At 44.8% G+C, this 26,016-nt stretch overlaps 1 protein-coding gene across 1 annotated transcript; it reads right to left on the reverse strand.

The window, feature by feature from the left end:
• Nucleotides 1–25,090, reverse strand: LOC140469306 (bile salt-activated lipase-like). The gene is made up of 10 exons (XM_072565676.1): nt 24,949–25,090; nt 22,335–22,454; nt 18,572–18,769; nt 18,073–18,203; nt 16,812–16,919; nt 12,210–12,327; nt 9,100–9,289; nt 6,553–6,756; nt 3,895–4,092; nt 1–182 (listed from the first exon to the last, which is right to left on the reverse strand). Exons 1-10 carry the CDS (start codon nt 25,025–25,027, stop codon nt 11–13), a joined length of 1,518 nt encoding a protein of 505 aa, XP_072421777.1. The 5' UTR covers nt 25,028–25,090; the 3' UTR covers nt 1–10.
• Nucleotides 25,091–26,016: the final 926 nt, after the last annotated feature.

Raw genomic sequence — 26,016 nt, forward strand, 5'->3', positions numbered from 1 at the left:
GGTGAGGGTATCACTGCTGTATAGCAGTAAAGGTCTGGTTCCAGAAGGTGACTGTATCATAGCGAAGCCTTTGCTTGACAGAGCCCATGTTGATGTCCTTGTTAATTTCCAGATACTGGGTGTACATCGATGTGTAAGGGATCCAAGGGGTGGGCACGTCCGAGTCACCCCGACTAGGATCGCTGCAAGAGAAAAACATAGTCTTTGCTGGTTATGTTCTCTTTGAACTACTGCATAGAACACCTTGCTGCAGCTGTAAAGCAGGGATTGCTTTACATGGTTATGTGGGTGCACGCACTTCACATTCTGGGAACAGTAAGATCTCACAGTTACTGTTTGTGATGGAGGTTGGAGCATTGGTCATAGAAATGCCCTTTATTTGGTGGCAAAATGTTGTAACTGTTCATTTGGATAATTGGCGATGGTTTCATGGGATCCATTGGGCTCTTAATTCCAGAATTTTACTGAATTCACATTCCACTATCTGCTATGGCAGGATTTGAATTCAGGTCCCCAGAACAGGTGGCATTACTTGTTGGATCTGAAGATAAGTTCAACAGTGCAGCATTCCTTCTATACTGTGTTGACATGTTCACCTCAGTCTTGGAACTACAACCTCCTGATTCCAGCTGAAGAAAAACAATTCGGACAAGCTGAAACTCAAACTAAGAAGAAAGGTTTTCTTGGGCCGGCCCCACCAAGTGGTCAATGACTGAATGCCTGGCAACTATCCTCACTTCTGCCAATGGTGCATTAGAGAAGACTTGTAAAACAAAGAGGATATCATTTTAAAAGAAAAATATTTTGTGAGCTGTGAGCAATGCTGGACATTGCCAGCACGTGCTCTCCTTGAAGCTGATAGTGTGCCTCTGCTTGAAATGCTGTAGTCCATCTAGTGTTGGTGCGCCAACAGCCTTATTGGGAAATTTCCAGGTATTTGATGTGCAATAGGGAAGAAACAGCAAGATAGATACTTCCAAGTCAAAATGATGTGCAGTTAGAAGTGTTTTCATTCAGTGGCTGCCCTCATCTGTCTAGATTGTAAGAAGACACAGTTTGGGAAGGTACTTTCGAAGGAGCCTTAGCAAGTTGCTACAGTGTGTCTTGTCAATAGTACTCTCATGCCACTGCGAGCTGAGCACAACAATCCAGGCTGGTACTCCCAGTTCAGAGACTGTCTTTTGAATTAGATAGCAAATTGAGGTCCTATCTGCCCCCCTCAAAGATCCCATTGCTAAGAGCAGGGTTGTTTCCCTGTGTGTCTTGGACTAATATCCATTAAGCAATTTAAGAGTAGCATTGGGATTCACAGTGATTCATTTGTGAATGCTGGAAGTCACATACAATAACAGAAATTATGGAATTTATAAGCAAATGGAACATGTCCTTCCATTGCACCTTTCTGAGTTACAAAGAACTGCCAAACCTTGCTGAGTTCCCCATGGCAATGCATTCTGGTTAGAGTCTGCCTGCTTGGTTTAACTACATAAAATATGGAGCAAGAGGAGGCATCATTCAATACAATTACGGCTGATTTCATCTTGGCCTTCAATGGAGTTCACTGCCACGGAGTGCAGTGGAGGCTGGGACATTAAATGTCTTCAAGGTAGGCATTGATAAATTGTTAATTTCGCAAGGAATTAAGGGCTATGGGGAGAGTGCGGGTAAGTGGAGTTGAAATGCCCATCGGCCATGATTGAATGGCGGAGAGGACTCGATGGGCTGAATGGCCTTACGTCCATTCTTATTCCTTATGGCCTCAACTATACTTTCCTGCCCACTCTCAATAACCTGTCAAGCCGCTATTAATTAAAAATCTGTCTTTTTTTTCTTAAAATTACTCCATGTCCTAGCATCCACCATACTGTGAGATAGTGAATTCCACAGGTTCATGACGTTTGAGAGAAATATTTCCTCTTCATCTCTCTTTTAAATCTGCTATCCCTTACTCTAAAACAATGATCTCTTGTTCTAGAGCTAATATTGACAATTTACCAGTTCCTGCTTCATCTCCACACCTACCATGGCCTTAGCAATCTGAACACTCTTCTCATTCTGTCTAAACTGATGCCCTGTTTTTATTCAATCATGAAATGTGGGAGTCACTGGCCAGTCCAGTACTTATTGCCGATACAGCTGAGCATTGCTGTGGGTCTGGAGTCACATTTAGGCCAGACGAGTAAGGTTGACCGTTTCCTACCCTAAAGAACATTTGTTCATTTGGATAATTGGCAATGGTTTCATGGGATCCATTGGACTCTTAATTCCAGAATTTTACTGAATTCACTTTCCACTATCTGCTATGGCAGGATTTGAATTCAGGTCCCCAGAACATTACCTGGGTTTCTGGATTAATGTTCTCATGATTAATACCACTAGACCATCACTCTTTTCTAAATTTGGTTTCTCCTATACCAGTCCTGATGAGATGAGGGCTTTGCCTTCAAATGTTCAAATTGTATGTAGTGATTGTCACCAAACCAAAGCAATTGGATCTTTATCACAGTGTTGTTTTTGGGATCCTGCTGTGCATAACGTGGCTGCTGTACCACCTAAGTTACAACCTTCAGAAGTACTTCACCGGCTGTCAGAACATAAACATAGAAAAGTACAGCACAGAAGAGGCCCTTTGGCCCACAATGTTGTGCTGAGATTTAATCCTAATGTAAAATATAGTAACTTAACCTACGTACCTCTCAGCTCACTGCTATCTATTTGCATGTCCAGCAGTCGCTTAAATGTCCCCAATGACTCTGCTTTCACCACCACAGCTGGCAACACATTCCACGCATTCACAACTCTGTGTAAAGAACCTACCTCTGACGTCTCCTTTATACCTTCTTCCTAATATCTTCAAACTGTGACTTTTCATACCAATCTATCCTGCCCTGGGGAAAAGTCTCTGGCTATTGACTCTTATCTATTCCTCTCATTATTTTGTACACCTCAATCAGGTCTCCTCTCTTCCTCCTTCCCTCCAGAAAGAAAAGTCCAAGTTTATTCAACCTTTCTTCATACGGCAAGCCCTCCAGTCCAGGCAACATCCTGGTAAACCTTCTTTACACCCTCTCCAAAGCCTCTGTATCTTTCCTATAGTAAGGCGACTAGAACTGGACACAATATTCCAAGTGTCGTCTCACCAGGGACTTGTAGAGCTGCAGCAAAACCTCACGGCTCTTAACCCGATCCCCCTGTTGATGAAAGCCAAAATAGCAAATGCTTTCTTAACAACCCTATCCATTGGGTGGCAACTTTGAGGGAATCTATGTATTTGCACACCCAGATCCCTCTGTTCCACCACACTGCCAAGAATCCTGCATTTAATCCTATATTCAGCATTCAAGTTCGACCTTCCAAAATGCATCACTTCGCATTTATTCAGGTTGAACTCCATCTGCCATTTCTCAGCCCAGCTCTGCATCCTGTCTATGTTGTGCTGCAGCCTGCAACAGCCCTCGATACTATCGACAGCACCGCCAACCTTTGTGTCATCTGCAAATTTACTAACCCACCCGTCAACTTCCTCATCCAAGTCATTTATAAAAACTTCAAAGAGCAGAGGCCCAAGAACAGAGCCCTGTGGGACCCCACTCAACACTCTTCTCCAGGCAGAATACTTTCCACCTACAACCATTCTCTGCCTTCTGTCAGCCAGCCAATTCTGAATCCAGACAGCCAAATCTCCCTCTATCCCATACTTCCTGACTTTATGAATGAGCCTATCATGGGGAACCCTATCAAATGGCTTGCTGAAGTCCATATACACCACATTGACTGCTCAACCGTCGTCAACCCATCTGACACCTCCTCAAAGAACTTGGGTGGGTTTGGGACATCCTGAGGCTGAGAATGGTGTTATATAAATGCAGCTCTTTATTTATTCTACTTTTGTACCCTGTGTGAGCAAAGTTGGTCCAGTAGGCGATCATATATCTCGAAACGTCTCTATCACTTGGCCGGTACCCGAGTGGAGTGGCAAACGGTTTTCCAAAGACGTATTGGAGGTCGTCGGCGTGATCAGCTCCCATCCATTTGGGGTATATGGGAGCCCGAGAGGGGTAGGAAAACAGGTAGCTGAACGTCTGTGCTCCCCTGTGAAAAAACGACGATATAAAGAAAAGAACAACACAACGTTATAAAGGATTTATGTAGAAACAGTGTACTCAGCCCAATGAGGTCTGCTGCCATTTATACTTCACGTGAACTTCCTCCTATCTTGTTCATCTCAACCCTCCTGTTCCTGTATCCCTCATCCACTAATCTAGCATCCTCTGGAATTACAGCTGATTTGCAGGTTACAAGAGTTAACCACTCCTATCTCCTATTTCCTGGTGTAAACTATAGGAAGGCATCCAGCATTGGCCAGACGCCTCTTGGACAATGAGAGAAAAATGTCAAAGAGACTGCTCTCGCTTTGTGCTGTGTATAGCAGCAATACTGCTGGGCAATTGGAATCTATCAAACCCTGTCTATTCCACTCAATAGCTGAAAATGTGTTGCTGGAAAAGCGCAGCAGGTCAGGCAGCATCCAAGGAGCAGGAGAATCGACGTTTCGGGCATGAGCCCTGCTTCAGGAATGAGGAAGGTGTGCCAAGCAGGCTAAGATAAAAGGTAGGGAGGAGGGACTTGGGGGAGGGACATTGGAAATGCGATAGGTGGAAGGAGGTTAAGGTGAGGGTGATAGGCTGGAGTGGGGGTGGGGGCAGAGAGGTCAGGAACAAGATTGCAGGTTAGAAAGGTGGTGCTGAGTTCGAGGGTTGGGACTGAGACAAGGTGGGGGGGAGGGGAAATGAGGAAACTGGAGAAGTCTGAGTTCATCCCTTGTGGCTGGAGGGTTCCTAGGCGGAAAATGAGGCGCTCTTCCTCCAGCCATCGTGTTGCTATGGTCTGGCGATGGAGGAGTCCAAGGGGTGGTTGGATTGGGGGGAGGTGTGTGCGCAAGATTTGCATTTCTTGCGGTTGCAGGGGAAGGTGCCAGGAGTGGAGGTTGGGTTGGTGGGGAGTCACGGAGGGAGTGGTCTTTTCGGAACGCTGATAGGGGAGGGGAGGGGAGGGAAATATATCCCTGGTGGTGGGGTCCGTTTGGAGGTGGCAGAAATGGCGACGGATGATATGATGTATATGGAGGTTGGTGGGGTGGTAAGTGAGGACCAGTGGGGTTCTGTCCTGGTGGCGATTGAAGGGCGGGGCTCAAGGGCGGAGGAGCGGGAAGTGGAGGAGATGCGCTGGAGGGCATCGTCGACCACATCTGGGGGGAAATTGCAGTCTTTGAAGAAAGAGGCCATCTGGGTTGTCCTTCCATATCTGCCACAAATTCACCTGCACCTCCACACACATCATTTACTGCACCCGATGTGGCCTCCTCTATATTGGGGAGACAGGCCGCCTACTTGCGGAACGTTTCAGAGAACACATCTGGGACACCCGGACCGACCAACCCAGCCACCCCGTGGCTCAACACTTCAACTCCCCCTCCCACTCCACCAAGGACATGCAGGTCCTTGGACTCCTCCATCACCAGACCATAGCAACACGATGGCTGGAGGAAGAGCGCCTCATCTTCTGCCTAGGAACCCTCCAACCACAAGGGATGAACTCAGACTTCTCCAGTTTCTTCATTTCCCCTCCCCCCACCTTGTCTCAGTCCCAACCCTCGAACTCAGCACCACCTTTCTAACCTGCAATCTTCTTCCTGACCTCTCCGGCCTATCACCCTCACCTTAACCTCCTTCCACCTGTCGCATTTCCAACACCCCTCCCCCCAAGTCCCTCCTCCCTACCTTTTATCTTAGCCCGCTTGGCACACTTTCCTTCTTCCTGAAGAAGGGCTCATGCCTGAAACATCGATTCTCCTGTTCCTTGGATGCTGCCTGACCTGCTGCGCTTTTCCAGCAACACGTTTTCAGCTCTGATCTCCAGCATCTGATCTCCTCACTTTCTCCTATTCCCCTCAATAGTCCAGGAAGACTACAGGCTAGAGAGAAACAGACAAGGACCTTCTCCGAAAAAGATTTTTAAAAAGTGTCTGATGTGTTACTGGACCAAAGTGGATCACATGGTGGCATAGTGTGAATGTCACCAGTCTAGTAATGCAGAGACACTGACTAATGTTCTGGGGAATCCCATTACAGCAGAGGGTGAAATTTGAATTCAAAGCTAGTCTAATGACAACTGTGTAACCATTGCCAATTGTTGTTAAAACCTATCTGGTTCACTAATGTCTTTGAAGCAATGAAATCTGCCATCTTTTCTTGATCTGACCTACAACAATGTGGTTGACTCTTAACTGCCCTCCGAGATGGCCCCAGCAAGCCACTCAATGCAAGTGAAACCTGGGATGGGCAGTTAATGCTAGCCCTGTCTGCAAATCCCACATCCCTTACAAGAATATTTATAAAGTGATTGGTTGTAGAGGCAAAAGCAATGGGTTATATTCTCTGCTCCTTCACATATGGAGATTATTAGACTGTACCACTTCCTACCCAATGGTTCACTACTTGCTTGGCCACACAATGTGTGGCACTGGATGGAAATGTCTGTCAGTTGACTTACTGAGCATGTCGATAATGAAGATCCAGAGCCAGTTGTGTCGGGACCAAGAACAGAACATCTGTCTCCAAGTTCACTACTGTCCTTTTAATGAGCTCTTGACTCGGATCGGCAGGCCAGTTCTTGGTGTAGTGGTCATAAGTTATGTTGGCAGCTTTTTCACCTTTGTCTATGGTCAGACCTCGAATGAGATTATACAGGTCGCTCCTGCAAATACCAACAAACGTCCAGCTCACAAGATAATAATACAGGTACTTATTTCCACAACCTGTGCAAATAGATTAGTCATCACAACAGGATCTTGATCAGATGGGCCAATGGGCTGAGAAGTGGCAGATGGAATTTAATTCAGATAAATGTGAGGTGCTGCATTTTGGGAAAGCAAATCTTAGCAGGATTTATACACCTAATGGTAAGGTCCTAGGGAGTGTTGCTGAACAAAGAGACCTTGGAGTGCAGGTTCATAGCTCCTTGAAAGTGGAGTTGCAGGTAGATCGGATAGTGAAGAAGGCTTTCCTTTATTGGTCAGAGTAATGAGTGCAGGAGTTGGGAGGTCATGTTGCGGCTGTACAGGACATTGGTTAGGCCACTTTTGGAATATTGCTTGCAGTTTTGGTCTCCTTTCTATCAGAAAGATGTTGTGAAACTTGAAAGGGTTCAGAAAAGATTTACAAGGATGTTGCCAGGGTTGGAGGATTTGAGCTATAGTGAGAGGCTGAACAGGCTGGGGCTGTTTTCCCTGGAGCGTCCCTGAGGAGTGACCTTATAGAGGTTTACAAAATTATGAGGGGCATAGATAGGGTAACTAGACAAAGTCTTTAGGGTGAGAGGGAAAGATATAAAAGAGACCTATGGGGCAACTTTTTCACACAGAGGGTGGTACATGTATGGATTGAACTGCCAGAGGAAGTGGTGGAGGCTGGTATAATTGCAATATTTAAGAGGCATTTGGATGGGTATATGAATAGGAAGGGTTTGGAGGGATATGGGCTGGGTGCTGGCAGGTGGGACTAGATTGGGTTGGGATATCTGGTCGGCATGGACGGGTTGGAGCCAAAGGGTCTGTTTCCATGCTGTACATCTCTATGACTCTATTTTCTATGGTTGGATTAGCAATTGTAGAATAGGTTTTTATTTTTTAAAAATCCAAAATTTTGGGACAAACACACAGAACCTTGGAGAAACTCAGCAAGTCTGGCAGCATTTGTGGAGAGAGAAACTGAGTTTACATTTTACATCATGCTGTTTTTATCAAAATATTGTCCATGCAGTGCATGACATAATCTTGTACAGCTACCTGACCAATCTCTCTCTGCATTCTTTGGTTCCAATAGATGTGTGTAACAAATTTGTTTGGCCTAGTCTCTGAGGTTTCATGTCATTCAGGTTAATGTTTATTTTCTTTTAAATTAATAGTTTTTGACTGCAGTATTGCTAAAAAGATGTTGTTGAAGCTTCTCATCTTGCTCTCATCAGAACAATTCATACAGTGTGTACAGGGAGTGCTGATTGGTTGACAAGTGGATTCTGAAGCATTGTCATGGAGAATGTACCCATTTGATGGTGATTGACAATTAATTGCAAGTCTTTCACTTCTGCCAATTTAATATTTTATCCTTTGTTCTTTGTCTCAGGTGAACCCATCGTCAACTACATTCCCATTCGTGATCCTGAGATTTGCTGTCGTGTCCCCTCTATTTCCTTAGTTATCCAAAGTTGGCAGTTGGAAGGGGCCAGGATATAAACGCATGCCCAATCTCCTCACTATAGCAACTTCTTATAGAGCCATGAGCAGTTTTCCATTGAAGACAGCTGAGAACATTTTTCTCTGATTTATTGGTTTATGGAATTTCTTTCTCCGGAGAACAGTGGAGGCTGGCTCATTAAAAATACTTCTAAGTATTCAGTCAACAAGGGAGCCAAAGGAGGTAGGGATAGACAGGAAGCAAAGTTGAGATTATTAAATGACGGAGCAGGCTCACGGGGTTAAATGGGCCTTTCATGTTTCTAATTTATTTGTTTATGTGTCTTTTATGGCACAGAAGGGAGCCATTGGATCCCATCGAGTCTATTTTGGATTTTGGTAGAGCAATCCAGCCAACTGAGCTAACCAGCCTCCCAAAGATTTTGCTCTCCCGCAGAAACATGCTCTTTTCCGGGCATTTTTGTAGTTTACAACTACGGATAATGATGGGGGCGGGGGGTGGGGGGGGTAGAGTTTCAATTTCTCTCCTTCGCATGGCTGAACTCTTACCCACTCTTACCACCTGCAATTGGCAGGTGTCGAAAGGATTTATAAGGAGCTATTCAAACTGTTTGGGCTTGATATGGACAGAATTTCCTTGGCCATCAAGTCTTGAAGTGGGACCCAAGCTTAGAGCTTCTGGCTTAGAGGTAGGGACACTATCCACAAGATCTCCCCAGCGTCTAGCCAGTCTGGGAGCAGTCTGAGCAAGAATCGTTTATGATGCAAGATACCTACAGAAGGAAAAGAAATGTCTCAGTAACAGGATTCGGAAGTAACACAATTAAAGAAATCATGTTCCATACGGATAGGTCTTTCCTAGCCCAGCCTGATTGATTGAGTGAACGTCCAAGCCAGCAAAAATATGGCCATCCATATTGTTAACCCCGGCGATGTAATCGACACCAGCAGCATTGTGGTAGAGCTTCTTAGGTTCATCAGGAAGGAAGTCCCCATCAATGACTGGAGCCCATATCAGGTAGAATACGAGTGGAGCTGAAAGAGTGGAAAGCAAAGGATTCAATCCATTCTCCCCTCCATCTTTTGCACAAAATAATAAAGTGAACACGTTCTATACTTAATGGAGAACTGATACTATTCAGGCATTGTTTCCAGTCCTTATAACCTGCTTCAAAAGGCACTATGTTGGTTGTCAGAGGAAACCCAACCACATCCTGCCTTTCCCTCTCCTGGGCAGTGTGGCTTCCCAGGACATTTTATCAGGCAGTGGTAACAAACCATCACTGACTGAGCAGGAGAGAAGACAAGCAGGTCGAGGGGACACAGGTCAAAGCAATCTTTTACCTGTGGAGTAATGAGAATGTGTAACGCTTATCATGTGGAATTACTGAGGTGAATAAAATGGATAAACTGGATTGATTCATAAAAAAACAATGGTAATTCTGATAAATTGAAATGTAGTAGATTGAGACCAGGCTTCTTTAGAACGTAAACAGTGGCCGAGGTTGGTTGGGTCACATGTCCTGTTATAATGTATAAATCAAACTGATCTAAGGGAAGCTTTTGAAGACAATGTTACCATAGCTGGCAGTTTCCACAGGAGTGAGGCAATACTTCCATTGCAGGAATTCTAACGAGCTGCTCAATTATAATGGGTAGAGAAGATCTCAATGAGTGACCAATCCGATTACTTTTTCCAATCTCTTTAGGCCACCAGCATAACCCTCAACATAACTCACACTGGGGCTTTCAACATGGCTCTCCATGCTAGAATGAGGTCAGTATATTCACAGTTTATTTCATAGATATCAAGCGGTTTGTAATTTTAGTCAAATAAAAGCAAATTATTGTGGATGCTGGAATCTGAAACCAAAAGAGAAAGTGCTGGAAAATCTCAGCAGGTCTGGCAGCATCTGTAAGGAGAGAAAAGAGCTGACATTTCGAGTCTAACTGATCCTTTGTCAAAGCTTTGACAAAGGATCAGTTAGACTCGAAACATCAGCTCTTTTCTCTCCTTATAGATGCTGCCAGACCTGCTGAGATTTTCCAGCATTTTCTCTTTTGGTTTGTAATTTTAGTCAGTTATGTTCTTCATTTTAATGGCACAGAGACTGTGTACAAACAGACTGTGCATACCCACACAACGTTGCTTAAGAGAGATAGTGGGACAGTCGTACAGCTGTTCCAACAGATACGGGTATCTCCCGCTTTTCAAACATTCAGTTTACGCCAATTTACTTTCATGAAAGACCTACATTAGTACCTGTTTCATTAACCAAAAGAGGATTTTTGCTTTTACAAAAAAGCGCGCCTAGCGAGAGTGGCACCACCAAGCGCCTTCCTTGGAAGTGTTAATAGATGATCCTCTTACTCTCTCTCCTAGACCCCAGTCTCCTGTACCTCCCACCACCCCAAACTCTGATTCTGTCTAACATACCATCATCACCACCACCCCTCAGCCTTCCAGTGTGCTCACTGTCTTCCTTATCCTGGTGAGTGAAATTATATAATGAATGGAAGAGCCTTGGGAAACGTTGATGGGCAAAGAGATCTGGGTGTGCAGGTCCATTGTACCCTGAATGTTGCTGCATAGGTGGATAGAGTGGTCAAGAAGGCATATGGTGTGCTTGCCTTAATTGGACAGGGTATTCAGTATAAGAGCTGGCAAGTCATGTTAATATTGTACAAGACATTGGTTCAGCCATATTTAGAATACTGTGTACAGTTCTGGTCACCACATTACCAAAAGGATGTGGACGCTTTGGAGGGAGTGCAGAGAAGACTTACGAGGATGTTGCCTGGTATGGAAGGTGCTAGCTATGAAGAGAGGTTGAGTAGGTTAGATTTATTTTCATTAGAAAGAAGGAGATTGAGGGGGACCGGATTGAGGTTTATAAAATCATGAAGGGTATAGACAGGGTGGATAGAGACAAGCTTTCTCCCAGGGTGAAGGATTCAATAATGAGAGGTCACGCTTTCAAGGTGAGAGGTGGAAGGTTTAAGGAGGATACACATGGTAAATACTTCACAGAGGGTGGTGGGCATTTGGAACGCGTTGCCAGAAGAGATGGTAGAGGCAGGCACGGTAGATTCATTTAAGATACGTTTGGATAAATACATGAGTAGGTGGGGAATAGAGGGATATAGATGCTTAGGAATTGACCAACAACTTTAGACGGTACATTTGGACCGGCTCAGGCTTGGAGGGCCGAAGGGCATGTTCCTGGGCTGTAAATTTTCTTTGTTCTTTGTTCCACTGTATATATATTATTTCTAATGTATATATCATATCATTCCTGCTTTTACAAAATGTTAGTGTTATTTTAGGCTTTGTGGGTTATTTTTTATTTTCCCAGGTAAATTAATGGTAATTACTTCTTCACTTTAGGCCATTTCTGCTTACGGAAGGATTCATAGGAACATTCTACTTTCGGATAGCGGGGGACACCTGTACAACATTTCTTCAAATACTGAATATTTATCACTTCCCAACATCAGTGGGCTATCTTGCTTGACTCGAACAAAATAACTTTCGCTTGTGTTTATGAATTCTAATTTTGTGTCCAGTGAATGCTTTCCTGTCACAACTATCCATTTTTTAAAAACCCTGCCCCTCTGTGACCATTTCTAACTCCCTGAGGAGGAGGAGAACCTGTACCACTGTGCTTAGTGCTCAGGATCACTCAGTGGGTGCCAGATACTTACAGATTACTGAGACAGGTTAGTGATTTGCTTCTACTTCTCAGTCTTGGGAGAAACAACTTTTAACACCCAGCCAACTCCAGTTTAACCCACTTCTGCCTCAAACCGTATTCGTTTATGAATGTGGTGAAAACATTTTGCTTTTTAGGGTCCAAAGGTTTTAGAAAGCGGTGTGTTTCCAAATCATTTTTGTGGAAATATGTTCAAACGTTCTTGAGCAGAAACATTGACATTATCCTCTCCTGTGTCTTACTTTCCAAATTTATAAGCTTCAGGGGAATAGCCAGAGTGACAGCTTTGGGGTCAGTGATCTTCAGACAGGCCACCATGGCAGCAGGGTCATCTCTGGGACAGCCAACCTTCTGAGCAAGCTGCAAGATACCAGATTGGCCGTTAGTACATTCACCTCACAATCAGTGTCACTCCCATTAGCATATCGAAAGCCCAAACTATCCCAGATCAAGTACCGTCCATTCAAGCTGAGAATGTAACTTAGAGACAAACTCAGAAACTGTGGGCTCCTGTGAATTGTTTTCATCTCCAGCGCCATTCATCCAGGGAGGGTGTGCAAGATTTCCACTTTGTGTGGGGTGCTTTGGGAATTTCTGTGATTCCAGGCACCCTTCTGCACCAACAACAACTTTTATAACCATGACACACCCTGTGGTGGGGCATGAGAAGATTATTGGAAACCTTTCCAATTTACTATCCAAACCGCCCTTGCCTGACTGAACTTCTTTTTGTCAGACACCATCTGCTGCTTGAAAGGACAGATGCACAGGAACAATTCTGGGCTGATTCTCCTGATACCGCCCTCCTTTCATTTAGAGATTCTGAGGGTCTGAAACCAGGCCCATTTCCCCAGGTCCAGCCATGTCAAGAGTCTCCCTTGGGAAAGCTGCAAACACAAGGCCATGTTTGCCTTTACCATACTAACCAAATGTGATATTTTGTGGGATATAGGTAAATTAATGTTACTTCTGCAATTCTGCAATTCCATTTTACAAAGTAAAATGAGCTCACACCAGTGTGTAATTGTTTTAGCCAAGAGCTGAGTCAACAAGAATGGAAACGATGTGGAGGAAATATATAATTGTTTTTGCATTAGCTAAAATTGTATGTCAGAATGAAATGTGACTGCAAAACAATGGTAGACATTACGGGCAAATAGATGAGATGTTGTGAGGGGATGAAGTTAAGCGAGATACGCCTGTACAAACAGTAGGTATACACATCTGTTTCCCACTTTTACGAAAACACAGGAACAAACCCCAATTAAAAGGGTCATAGGGATCAGAACGGCCTCGGGAAAGGCACAGATGAAGGGGGTAGATAATGATGAAGAAAGAATATGCCTAACAATGACCTACAGCAGGATGAGGTCAAACAGCTTTGTGAGGCCAGGAATAAGCATTTTATCACAGACAAGGCCGGATAAGGCAAGAGATAAACAGGGGTAATGGGGGCCGGTCTTAGGGAAGTGGAGGATGTAAACAGGGGAGGGAGCAGTGTAAAACAAAAGAAATCAAATCATATAAATGTTGTATATGAATTGAATTTGGGGTGTGTATGTCCTCTGCCTTATAGGCACTGGACATCACACCCACTTGCAAGTGTAAAATAAATGACACTACTGATTCAGATCTTGTCTCGGACTGAAATTATTGAAGTGAGTGAGCTTTGTTTCTCATATTTTAACATTGGATCAGACGAGGCTAATGTTCCATCAACTTGCATCAATTTACTATGGATCCAGATTACTCTATACAATATTGCTTTTTTTAAATCAAAGGAAAGAAATGGTCGTGTGAGGGAGCCTTGGTTGACGAGGGAGGTTGAATGTCTAGTAAAGAGGAAGAAGGAGGCTTACATAAGGTTGAGGAAACAAGGTTCAGACAGAGCAGTGGAGGGATACAGGATAGCCAGAAGGGACCTGAAGAAAGGGATTTAGAGAGCTAAGAGAGGGCATGAAAAATCCCTGGCGGATAGGATCAAGGATAACCCCAAGGCATTCTATGCGTATGTGAGAAACCTGAGAATGACGAGAACGAGGGTAGGTCCGATCAAGGACAGTGGTGGGAGACTGTGTATTGAGTCGGAAGAGATAGGAGAGGTCTTGAACAAGTACTTCTCTTCAGTATTTACGAACGAGAGGGACCGTATTGTTGAAGAGGAGAGTGTGAAACGGACTGATAAGCTAGAAGAGATACCTGTTAGGAAGGAAGATGTGTTGGACATTTTGAACAACTTGAGGATAGACAAGTCCCCCGGGCCTGATGGGATATATCCTAGGATTATGTGGGAAGCAAGAGAGGAAATTGCAGTACCGTTGGCAATGATCTTCTCGTCTTCACTGGCAACTGGGGTGGTACCAGGGGACAGGAGAGTAGCGAATGTTGTGCCCCTGTTCAAAAAAGGGAATAGGGATAACCCCGGGAATTACAGGCCAGTTAGTCTTACTTCTGTGGTAGGCAAAGTAATGGAAAGGGTACTGAGGGATAGGATTTACGAGTATCTGGAAAGACACTGCTTGATTAGGGACAGCCAGCACGGATTTGTGAAGGGTAGGTCTTGCCTTACAAGTCTTATTGAATTCTTCGAGGAGGTGACCAAGCATGTGGATGAGGATAGAGCAGTGGATGTCGTGTACATGGATTTTAGTAAGGCATTTGATAAGGTTCCCCATGGTAGGCTTATGCGGAAAGTCAGGAGGCATGGGATAGAGGGAAATTTGGCCAATTGGATAGAAAACTGGCTAACCGGTCGAAGTCAGAGAGTGGTGGTAGATGGTAAATATTCAGCATGGAGTCCAGTTACAAGTGGAGTTCCGCAGGGATCAGTTCTGGGTCCTCTGCTGTTTGTAATTTTTATTAATGACTTAGATGAGGGAGTCGAAGGGTGGGTCAGTAAATTTGCAGATGATACAAAGATAGGTGGAGTCGTGGACAGTGAGGAGGGCTGTTGTCGGCTGCAGAGGGACTTAGATATGATGCAGAGCTGGGCTGAGGAGTGGCAGATGGAGTTCAACCCTGCCAAGTGTGAGGTTGTCCATTTTGGAAGAACAAATAAGAATGCGGAATACAGGGTTAATGGTAGGGTTCTTAGTCAGGTGGAGGAACAGAGGGATCTTGGGGTCTATGTACATAGATCTTTGAAGGTTGCCACTCAGGTGGATAGAGTTTGTAAGAAGGCCTATGGAGTATTATCGTTCATTAGCAGAGGGATTGAATTCAAGAGTCGTGAGGTGATGTTGCAGCTGTACAGGACTTTGGTTAGGCCACAGTTGGAGTACTGTGTGCAGTTCTGGTCGCCTCACTTTAGGAAAGATGTGGAAGCTTTGGAGAGGGTGCAGAGAAGATTTACCAGGATGTTGCCTGGAATGGAGAGTAGGTCGTACGAGGATAGGTTGAGAGTTCTCGGCCTTTTCTCGTTGGAACGGCGAAGGATGAGGGGTGACTTGATAGAGGTTTATAAGGTGATCAGAGGAATAGATAGAGTAGACAGTCAGAAACTTTTTCCCCGGGTACAACAGAGTGTTACAAGGGGACATAAATTTAAGGTGAAGGGTGGAAGGTATAGGGGAGATGTCAGGGGTGGGTTCTTTACCCAGAGAGTGGTGGGGGCATGGAATGCGCTGCCCATGGGAGTGGTAGAGTCAGATTCATTGGCGACCTTTAAGCGGCATTTGGATAGGTACATGGATGGGTGCTTAATCTAGGATAGAAGTTCGGCACAACATCGTGGGCCGAAGGGCCTGTTCTGTGCTGTATTGTTCTATGTTCTATGTTCTAATGCAACAATGTTGGAAGCAGTTCAGAGAAGGGCTAAGGGGTGCCCTTCTAAAGGCTTATAAAATGGATAGGGTAAGTAGACAAGGTCTTTTCTCTGGGGTAGGGGAGTCCAAAACCAGGGGGCATAGGTTTCGGGTGAGAGGGTAAAGATGTGGAAGGCACCTAAGGGGCAACCTTTTCACACAGGGGTTGGTACTTGTATGGAATGAGCTGCCAGAGGAAGTGGTAGAGGCTGGTACAATTACAATATTTAAAAGGCAGCTGGATGAGTATATGAATAGGAAGGGTTTATGGGGATATGGGCCAAATGTTAGCAAATGGGATTAGATTAATTTAGGATATCTGTTCAGCATGGATGAGTTGGACTGAAGGGTCTGTTTCTGTGCTGTATATCTGTGTGACTTTATGACTCTAAGGTTTACTCGGCTAATCTCTGCAATGGGTTGTCTTATGAGAAACCGTTGGTCATGCTAGACTTCAAGTCGAGTAAACTTTTCTCTGACCTGTTTTCAATGTTGGAGTTTAGAAGAATAAAAAGCAACTTGATCAAAACGTGTAAGATCCTGAGTGATCTTGACAAGTTGGATGTGGAGAAGATGTTTCTTGTTCTTTGGATAAACAACTTATCTTCGGCTGATGAGTCTTTGGAATTCCCTCAAAAGGCAACGGAAGTTGACGCCTTCAATCGTTTTAAGTTGGAGGTAGATAAACCGTTGATGGGCAAGGACATGAGAAATTATAGTGGCTAGACAGGTATGAACATTTCCCCCTTTAGAGCCACTCGGGAGTTTCTGTGCGGGCTGAACAGCGTGCTGACACATTGACTTCTTGGAATTTGCAGGCACCCTCCTCAGAGGTCCATGTAGAAGGAAAATAAATGAGAGGGAGTGTAGATGGGAATGTGGAGTAGTCAGATCACCCGTGGTCTTACTGAATGGTAGAGCAGGCTCGAGGGGCAGCATGGCCCACTCCTGCTTATATTTCACAGATTTCTACAGACTCAGTTCTTAACTTCTGAAGGAGGACTTACCAAGTGTGATCTCTGTTTGTGCAACTGTACTGACCTGCTGGGCCCAGTGCATGGGATTTCTCTGAACTGCCCAGGGACATGTCGCTACCCCACTCTGTGAAATTGCTCGCTTTATTACTCCTTTGTTGTATGGTGTCAAGGTCTGTGAAAGAAAGTGGAAACATCATCGGAAAGATAATATTTCGTTCAAATTGTAGAATACATTAATTGAAGATGTTTTTTTTCAGATCTGGTAGAGAATTTGGAGTGTTTCCTTGCAATATGTGCACACTGGATTCACATTAAGCTTGTCTGATGTAGTACAGGAGCTTAAAGTGTTACAGTAGGTAGCAATGTGAGATTTCTTGTTTATTGTGTTTTCATATCCAACCCATGAGCTTGTGTTTTCAAGTTTCAATCCAGGGCTTGAGCATAAAGATGAAGTCTCCCACAGGGATTGCTGCACTCTCCGAGATGCACATCTTTCAGGGTCAATGTTAAACCAAGGGCCACAACTGCCCTTCTTAAGTGGATGTAAAATATCTCACAGGACTATTTGGAAGAGCAGGGGAGTTGCTCATATTTATCCTTCAGTCAACATAACATTTACACTATTATATAGCATTGCTGCCTGTGGGATTTGTGCAAACAGGGTACTACATTACAATAGTGACTACACTTCAAAAATATTTCAATGATTGGGAAGAGTTCTGTAAAAGGACATATAAAAATGTTTTCTTCTAGGTTTTGTGGGGTGTGGGTATCGCTAGTTGGTGCTCCAAGAGCAGTTGAAAGTCAACCACATTGCTACAGATCTGGAGTCACATACCTTGCTGAATTAGCCTTCAACCTTCGCTGTGAAAGTCAATTAACTATGTAACTGTGTGGATCATCACAGATCCTATCATCAATTTCAGCCCGGATAATGATGCTGTCAAGCTATCCTGACTAATGTTACTTCCCCTCTGTAGCACAGAATCACTGAACCTAATTGTAACAGTCTCACTGCTGCTCCATTTCAGACAAACTAATCACTGAGACTACAACTGAATATGTAGCTTGCACTAACCTGCCACATCCCCCATTTCATACTTGAGTTACAGGTAGCTCTTGTATAATCCGATGGTTGTGTTCTTGTGCAACCCCGCATTATAGAAAAGTTGTACATTAGAGAAACGGAATTTAACGTGTTGGCGATGTTACAGCCAACAAACGTTTTAAACATTTGCACTTTAGAAACAGTGTCCCCATTTCGTCAATTGTGTTACAGCGAATTCACGTTAACGAAAGGCGTGTTACAGCGGAACCACCTGTACCTGTAAAGAGACACTCGCACCTCCTGCTGATTCTCCAAAAATGGTGATTTTATCCGGGTCCCCACCAAAAGCAGCAATGTTCCTCTTTACCCAACTGATGGCCATGTGCTGGTCCCATAGACCTTGGTTACCTGTTTATGACAATAACACAGCCCGCAAAAAGACTATTATGATGGGGAGAGCACAGAGAATGCAGTGTGGCACACAGAATGCTATTTTTCAAATGGTGGAACAGTGTGAATCAACCAGCAATTTCTGAAGATTCAGAATGCATTGTATACCTCTTAATCTCCTGAACCTGCTGGCCACCCTACACATTAACAACTGGTTAATAGAAGATCATGTTAGCTGTGTTCAAGCAAGTTTGAGGGGCATGAATCAAAAGCATAATGACTACTATCACCCCGTAACTAAGCATTCTTTATTCAGTCATTTACTTAATAATTTCTTTTCATGCATTGCATCAAAACCATTGACTTTCAGGGAATTGTCCACTAACCTGGGGCATTGGTATCTCCTGTGCTCAGGAAGCCCAGTGGGCCAACCCGATAATTCAAGGTGACAACAATCACTTTGCCACGCGAGGCGATCTCATGCCCATCATACAGGTAGTTGTTCAGGAAGTTGGCTCCATGCCCTGCTCCCATCAGGAATCCCCCTCCAAAGATCCAGACCATGACAGGTAGGTTAGTGGACACTGGGGAGGGTGGGAAGGAGACCATCGTTTAGTCATTGTCACGAAAGCAAAATACTGCAGTTGCCAGAAAGCTGAAATAAAAACAGAACAGGCTAGAGATGCTCAGCAGGTCTGGCAGCATCTATGCAGAGAGAAACAGAGTTACTAAAGTTATCAGACAAAACGTCATCAATGTGAAACATTAACTCTTCTCTCCCCACAAATATTCCCAAACACGTTGTGTGTTTCTAGCACTTTCAGTTTTAATTTTAGTTTATTCACTAAATCAGAATGATCAGATTAAAACCAATGGGGCAGCAGACAATTTAAAACATTCAGGTTATAGGCAGTGGTGTTTACAAATAAACTCCCAGGTTCCTGTTAATATCATTTGTACTCTGAATATCTTGTAAAAAATATCAGTGTCAAGTCGGTCGTCATTAATGGAGATGGAGAGGTCCAGGAAGGGGAGTAAGGTGTCAGAGATGGTCCAGGTAAATTTAAGGTCAGGGTGGAATGTGTTGGTGAAGTTGATGAATTGCTCAACCTCCTCGCGGGAGCACAAGGTGGCGCCAATGCAGTCATCAATGTAGCGGAGGAAGAGGTGGGGAGTGGTGCCGGTGTAATTACGGAAGATCGACTGTTCTATGTAGCCAACATTTTTTACAAACCCACCGACTCCCACAGCTACCTGGATTACACCTCTTCGCACCCTACCTCTTGCAAAAATGCTATCCTGTATTCCCAATTCCTCCGCCTCCGCCGTATCTGCTCCCAGGAGGACCAGTTCCACCGCAGAACACACCAGATGGCCTCCTTCTTTAGAGACCGCAATTTCCCTTCCCACGTGGTGAAAGATGTCCTCCAACGCATCTCGTCCACATCCCGCACCTCCGCCCTCATACCCCACCCCTCCAACCGTAACAAGGACAGAACGCCCCTGGTGCTCACCTTCCACCCAACCAACCTTTGCATAAACCAAATCATCCGCCGACATTTCCGCCACCTCCAAAAAGACCCCACCACCAGGGATATATTTCCCTCCCCACCCTTTTCCGCCTTCCGCAAAGACCATTCCCTCCGTGACTACCTGGTCAGGTCCACGCCCCCCTACAACCCACCCTCCCATTCTGGCACCTTCCCCTGCCACCGCAGGAACTGTAAAACTTGTGCCCACACCTCCTCCCACACCTCCATCCAAGGCCCTAAAGGAGCCTTCCACATCCATCAAAGTTTTACCTGCACGTCCACTAATATCATTTATTGTATCCGTTGCTCCCGATGCGGTCTCCTCTACATTGGGGAGACTGGATGCCTCCTAGCAGAGCACTTTAGGGAACATCTCCGGGACACCCGCACCAATCAACCACACCGCCCTGTGGCCCAACATTTCAACTCCCCTTCCCACTCAGCCGAGGACATGGAGGTCCTGGGCCTCCTTCATCGCCGCTCCCTCACCACCAGACGCCTGGAGGAAGAACGCCTCATCTTCCGCCTCGGAACACTTCAACCCCAGGGCATCAATGTGGACTTCAACAGTTTCCTCATTTCCCCTTCCCCCACCTCACCCTACTTCCAAACTTCCAGCTCAGCACTGTCCCCATGACTTGTCCTACCTGCCTATCTTCTTTTCCACCTATCCACTCCATCCTCCTCCCTGACCTATCACCTTCATCCCCTCCCCCACTCATCTATTGTACTCTATGCTACTTTCTCCCCACCCCCACCCTCCTCTAGCTTATCTCTCCACGCTTCAGGCTCTCTGCGTTTATTCCTGATGAAGGGCTTTTGCCTGAAACGTCGATTTTGCTGATCCTCGGATGCTGCCTGAACAGCTGTGCTCTTCCAGCACCACTAATCCAGAATCTGAATATCTTTTCACTGACATGTGCTGATTAGGATGAGAATTATCAGTGGCACACAGTCTTACACAAGCCTCTATCAATATCAAACACTCCCAGGACAGGTACGACATAGAATTAGTTACAGAGTAAAGCTCTCTCTACACTGTCCCCTTCAAACACTGCCAGGATAGGGACAGCGCGGGGTTAGATACAGAGTAAAGCTCTCTCTACATTGTCCCCATCAAACACTCTCAGGGACAGGGACAGCATGGGGTTAGATGGAAACTGAACGTTGAAAAGGAGTTGTGACACAATAGCTTCAGAATCTTCAGAATTAATCTGGTATCAGTGAGGCAGATGGGATTCAGCAGATGACAGGCCACTAGATAACTAGAAATTGTTCTAAAATACATGTGTTCTCTGCAGATATGGAGAGAGGAATTTGTGACGTGAGAGGAGCAACTGTAGGAGATTTACGACTAGGTTAGAGACACAATATTGTGATGGTGCAGAAGATCCTTAACTCTTACCATGGAATCCAGTACATGACAACTGATACAGTTTCATCCTGAACAGTGGGAAATGTAAAAGGCAATTCTTCTTAACAGTCTAGTTTGTATTTTCAAGCACAACATTTAACAAATTATACATTTTTGAAAAGAACAGGGTGAACAAAATACAGGGAAGCATATTCCTAAAATTGATACAAATATTTATGTAAATGATTTGGATGTGAAGATAGGAGGATAGTTAGTAAGTTTGCAGATGACAACAAAATTGGAGGTGTCGTGGACAGCAAAGAAGATTACCTCAGATTACACAGGATCTTGATCAGATGGGCCAATGAGCTAAGGAATGGCAGATGGCGTTTAATTTAGATAAATGCAAGGTGTTGCATTTTGGAAATGCAAATCACAGCAGGACTTATACACTTAATGGTAAGGTTCTGGGGAGTGTTGCTGAAGAAAGAGACCTTGGAGTGCAGGTTCATAGCTCCTTGAAAGTAAAGTCACAGGAAGATAGGGTAGTGAAGAAGGCATTTGGTATGCGTTCCTTTATTGGTCAGAATATTGAGTACAGGAGTTGGGGAGGTCATGTTGCCGCTATACAGGACATTGGTTAAGCCACTTTTGGAATATTGCGTGCAATTCTGGTCTCCTTCCTGTTGGAAGGATGTTGTGAAACTTGAAAGAGTTCAGATAAGATTTACAACGATGTTGCCAGGGTTGGAGGATTTGAGCTATAGGGAGAGGCTGAACAGGCTGGGGCTGTTTTCCCTGGATCTTCAGAGGCTGAGGGGTGACCTGATAGAGGTTTATAAAATCATGAGGGGCATGGTTAGGATAAAGAGACAAGGTCTTTTTCCTGGGGTGGAGGAGTCCAGAACTAGAGGGGCATAGATTTAGGGTGAGAGGGGAAAGATATAAAAGGGACGTAAGAGGCAACTTTTTCACACAGAGGGTGGTACGTCTATGGAATGAGCTGCCAGAGGAAGTGGTGGAGGCTGGTACAATTACAACATTTAAAAGGCATCTGGATGGGTATAAGAATAGGAAGGGTTTAGAGGAATATGGGCCAAATGCTGGCAAATGGAAAGAGATTAGGTTAGGATATCTGGTTGGCATGGACAAGTTGGACCGAAGGGTCTATCTCTGTGCTGTACATCTCTATAACTCTGTGGTGGCATTGCTCAGCTGGGTACATTTTAAAGGTGTGTTTTAGTTTGGAGGTTTTGTTTTTACCTTTTCTGCCATGAGGGACCCAAATGTTCAGGTAGAGACAATCCTCGCTCCCAAAGACAGCTTTCTGTGACAGGGTTGTCTGCAAACATCTGGGTTTAAAATCTTTGGCCTTCAGAACACCTGGAAATGGACATGAGGTGTTAGTACAAAGAAAGAAATGTTTTTATAAAGCACTTCTTAGGAGCCTCAGGTCATTGCAGCCAGTTTACAGACAACAAAGTACTTCTAAATTACTGTTACTGTTGTATTAGAGGGAAATGTAAGTGGAAACAGCATTAAACTGACACAATACAGGTATATAACCAGCAGGGGAAGACCACACGTAATAGCGGGTTTGATTCAAGGAAAGGTCTCATACACACACGTACACACACACACAAATACACTTTCACACATACACACTTCCTGCATCTACCCTGTGGAGCTCTGTGAGAATTTTCTATGACTGAGATTATTTCTCATTTTTCTAAACTCAACAGACAAAGAACAGTCATTGGACCCAAAGTTTTTCTCTCTCTCTCTCTCTCTCTCTCCACAGATCCTGCTAGACCTGTTGAGTTTCTCCAGCAATTTCTGTTTTTGTTTCTGACTTCCAGCCACATTTGTACCACACAAATGCCAGGCAATAACCATCTCCAATCAGAAACAGTCTAATCACCATCCCTTTACAGTCAATGCTGTACCATCACTGAATCCTCCCCTATCAACATCCTTGGCTTATCATTGACCAGAACTTCAACTGGACTCATTTTATAAACACAGTGGCTACAAGAACAGATCAGAGGCTAGGAATATTGTGGCGAGTAACTCACTTTCTGATTTCCCCAAAGCCTGTCCACCATCTACAAGATACAAGTCAGGAGTGTGAGGGAATGCTCCCCACTTACCTGGATAGGTGCAGCTCCAACAACACTCAACACCCTCCAGGACAAAGCAACCTGTTTAATCAGCACCACATCCTCGGGCTTCTGCTCCCTCCATCACCGACGCTCAGCAGCAGCAGTGTTTACAATGTACAAGAGGCACTGAAGAAACTCACTAAAGATCCTCAGACAGCACCTTCCAAACTCACACCCACTTCCATCCAGCAGGACAAGGACAGCAGATACATGAGAACACCACCCCCTGCAAGTTCCTCTCCAAGCAACTCATCATCCTGACTTGGAAATATATCGCTGTCCCTTCACTGTCGCTGGGTCAAAATTCTGGAATCCCCTCCCTCAGGGCATTGTGGGCCAACCCACAGCACATGGACTGCAGTGGTTCAAGAAGGCAGCTCACCCCCACCTTCTCAAGGGGCAACTAGGGACGGACAATAAATACTGACCAGCCAGCGATGGCCACATCCCACAAGGAAAAAAAAACAGCCATAGATCTTTGGTTTGCTCTTATTCAAGAGAACAAAGGCCCAGCCTATTTAATTTTTCCTCATAGGACAATCCCTCCATCCCAGGAATTTGTCTGCCAAACCTGCATTGCACTGTCTCTGCAGCAGGTATATCTCTCCATGGTCAAAGAGTGTGGTGCTGGAAAAGCACAGCCAGTCAGGCAACATCCGAGGAGCAGGAGAATCGACGTTTCGGGCATAAGCCCTTCATCAGGAATCCTGATCAAGGGCTTATGCCTGAATGTTGACTCTCCTGCTCCTCGGATGCTGCCTGACCAGCTGCGCTTTTCCAGCACCACACTGTTGAACTCTGATCTCCAGCATCTACCGTCCTCACTTTCTCCTAAGTCTTTCCATGGGTAAGGAGACCAAAACCACACACAATGCTACAGCTGTGGACCAAGTGTGTATTTGCTGATCCAGCTCCTCCCTCAGTCTAACCTAAAATTGATTATAAACTTTGGTTCCTTCCCCTTGCATTTCTCGCTCACAGAAATCTCTTGGAATTCTGCAGGTGAGCTTGGTTGAGCAATCTTCGTTCTCCTCCAGCACAGACCACTGCACCGTAATCAGGAGCACATTCTAGGCCAATGGACATCTGCTTAACTTGGTAACAAGATGGTCCTTGAGACTGGGTCCAGTCAGCTCTGCAAGGCTCAACCAGTGCCTGGGTCAATGTGGGCAGGCACCATACAGAAGGTGTTTTGCCACTTAGCCAGAGAGAACTCGTATCTCTGTAGCTCCTTTCACAACTTCAAGATGAACCAAAGCATTTAACAGTTAATTACATTTGAAGAGCAGACTCTGTGGTAATGTAGGTAACGATGTGGTATCTCAAATTACAGAAACAGATCCTGTGGTCTTTTGCAAAACATTGAGTCATTATCAACTTGAGGACAGATGGCATTGTGTTTTAAATCTCATCCAAAAGGTGGCATCTATAGCAGTACTGTACCAGAACAGTCATCCAGAATTGGTACTCGGGAGTCTGGTGTGGGTACTTTACTGAACTTTGTGTTCAAGTCTCTAGAGTGGGAGTTGGACTGAGTGAAAATGCTGGGAAGTTAAGTTACAGGTTATTCAGTTGAGTTTAAGAGCATTCAAGGTTTTTCTAAGTTCCCTGGCCTCTACTCAGCAACTCCCTAACCTGCTGCAACCAGACACTTCAGGATGTTATCCATTTGTTTTTTAAAAACAAAGAAAAAGGCAAACAAGGAAATGAGTTACCAGTCCATCCTGGATGGGGTTCAGCTTTCTCAAATCGCTTTGGTGTTGCAGCGAAAGGAATTCCTTTAAAAACATCCATGGAGGAGAAAAGCCCGTCCCTTTTATTAATTCCTTCCACACGGCCACCTTCGGTTTCCACCACCCCCAGCTGCAGAGAAGGAGACAAAACAAGAATTAACCAGTGTAGAGAGGGAGAGAAAATTAGAAAAAGGAATATCAGGGAAGGAGAGATTGAACTAGACAGGTACAACATGACAAGAGATACTGAATAAAGTTTTCTCTACACTGTCCCTATGAAACACTTCCAGGACAGGGACAGCACGGAGTTAGATACAGAGTAAAGATCTCTCTACTTTGTCCCCATGAAACACTCTCAGGACAGGGTCAGCACGGGGTTAGATACAGAGTAAAGCTCTCTCTACACTGTCCCCATGAAACACACCCAGGACAGGGTCAGCACGGGGTTAGATACAGAGTAAAGCTCCCTCTACACTGTCCCCATGAAACACACCCAGGACAGGGACAGCACTGTATTAGATACGGAGTAAAGTTCCCTCTACATTATTCCCATCAAACACTCACAGGACAGGCACAGCATGAGTTTAGATACAGAGTAAAACTCTCCCTACTCTATCCCCATGAAACACTCCCAGGGGCAGGGACAGCACGGGGTTAGATACAGAGTAAAGATCCATCTAAACTGTCCCCATCAAACACTCCCAGGACTGGGACAGCACGGGGTTAGATACAGAGTAAAGTGCTCTCTACACTGCCCCCATCAAATGTTCCCAGGACGGGTGTAGCATGTTACTTCATGCCACTCTCCTGCTTTTGTCCCTGCAGTCCTGCACATTTTCCATTTCTAATCATGCATTTCCTTTGTTAAATGTATCTCATTGAAAGTATTCCAGCTGCTAATCACCTGAAAAATATGTTTCTCCTCATGTTATTGTCATTTTTTTTTGCCAGTCTAAATCTGGCTCTCTGATCCGTGACCTTTTGTGAACAGTTTCTTTCCGTTAACTCTGACCAGATGTCTCATGGTTTTGAGTGTATTTCTGACATCTC

The sequence above is a fragment of the Chiloscyllium punctatum genome, chromosome 49 (assembly GCF_047496795.1).
Source record: "Chiloscyllium punctatum isolate Juve2018m chromosome 49, sChiPun1.3, whole genome shotgun sequence".
Classification (NCBI taxonomy): domain Eukaryota; kingdom Metazoa; phylum Chordata; class Chondrichthyes; order Orectolobiformes; family Hemiscylliidae; genus Chiloscyllium; species Chiloscyllium punctatum.

Excerpts from the sequence above, each read along its gene's own strand:
- LOC140469306 (XM_072565676.1), bottom strand. The coding sequence starts at position 25,027 with ATGGATGTTTTTAAAGGAATTCCTTTCGCTGCAACACCAAAGCGATTT. Across the intron at positions 16,920-18,072 it reads GTGCGAGTGTCTCTTTACAG|ACCTTGACACCATACAACAA; the intron begins GTACAGGTGGTT and ends TTTCTTTCACAG. Across the intron at positions 4,093-6,552 it reads CTTCATTATCGACATGCTCA|GGGAGCACAGACGTTCAGCT; the intron begins GTAAGTCAACTG and ends GTTTTTTCACAG.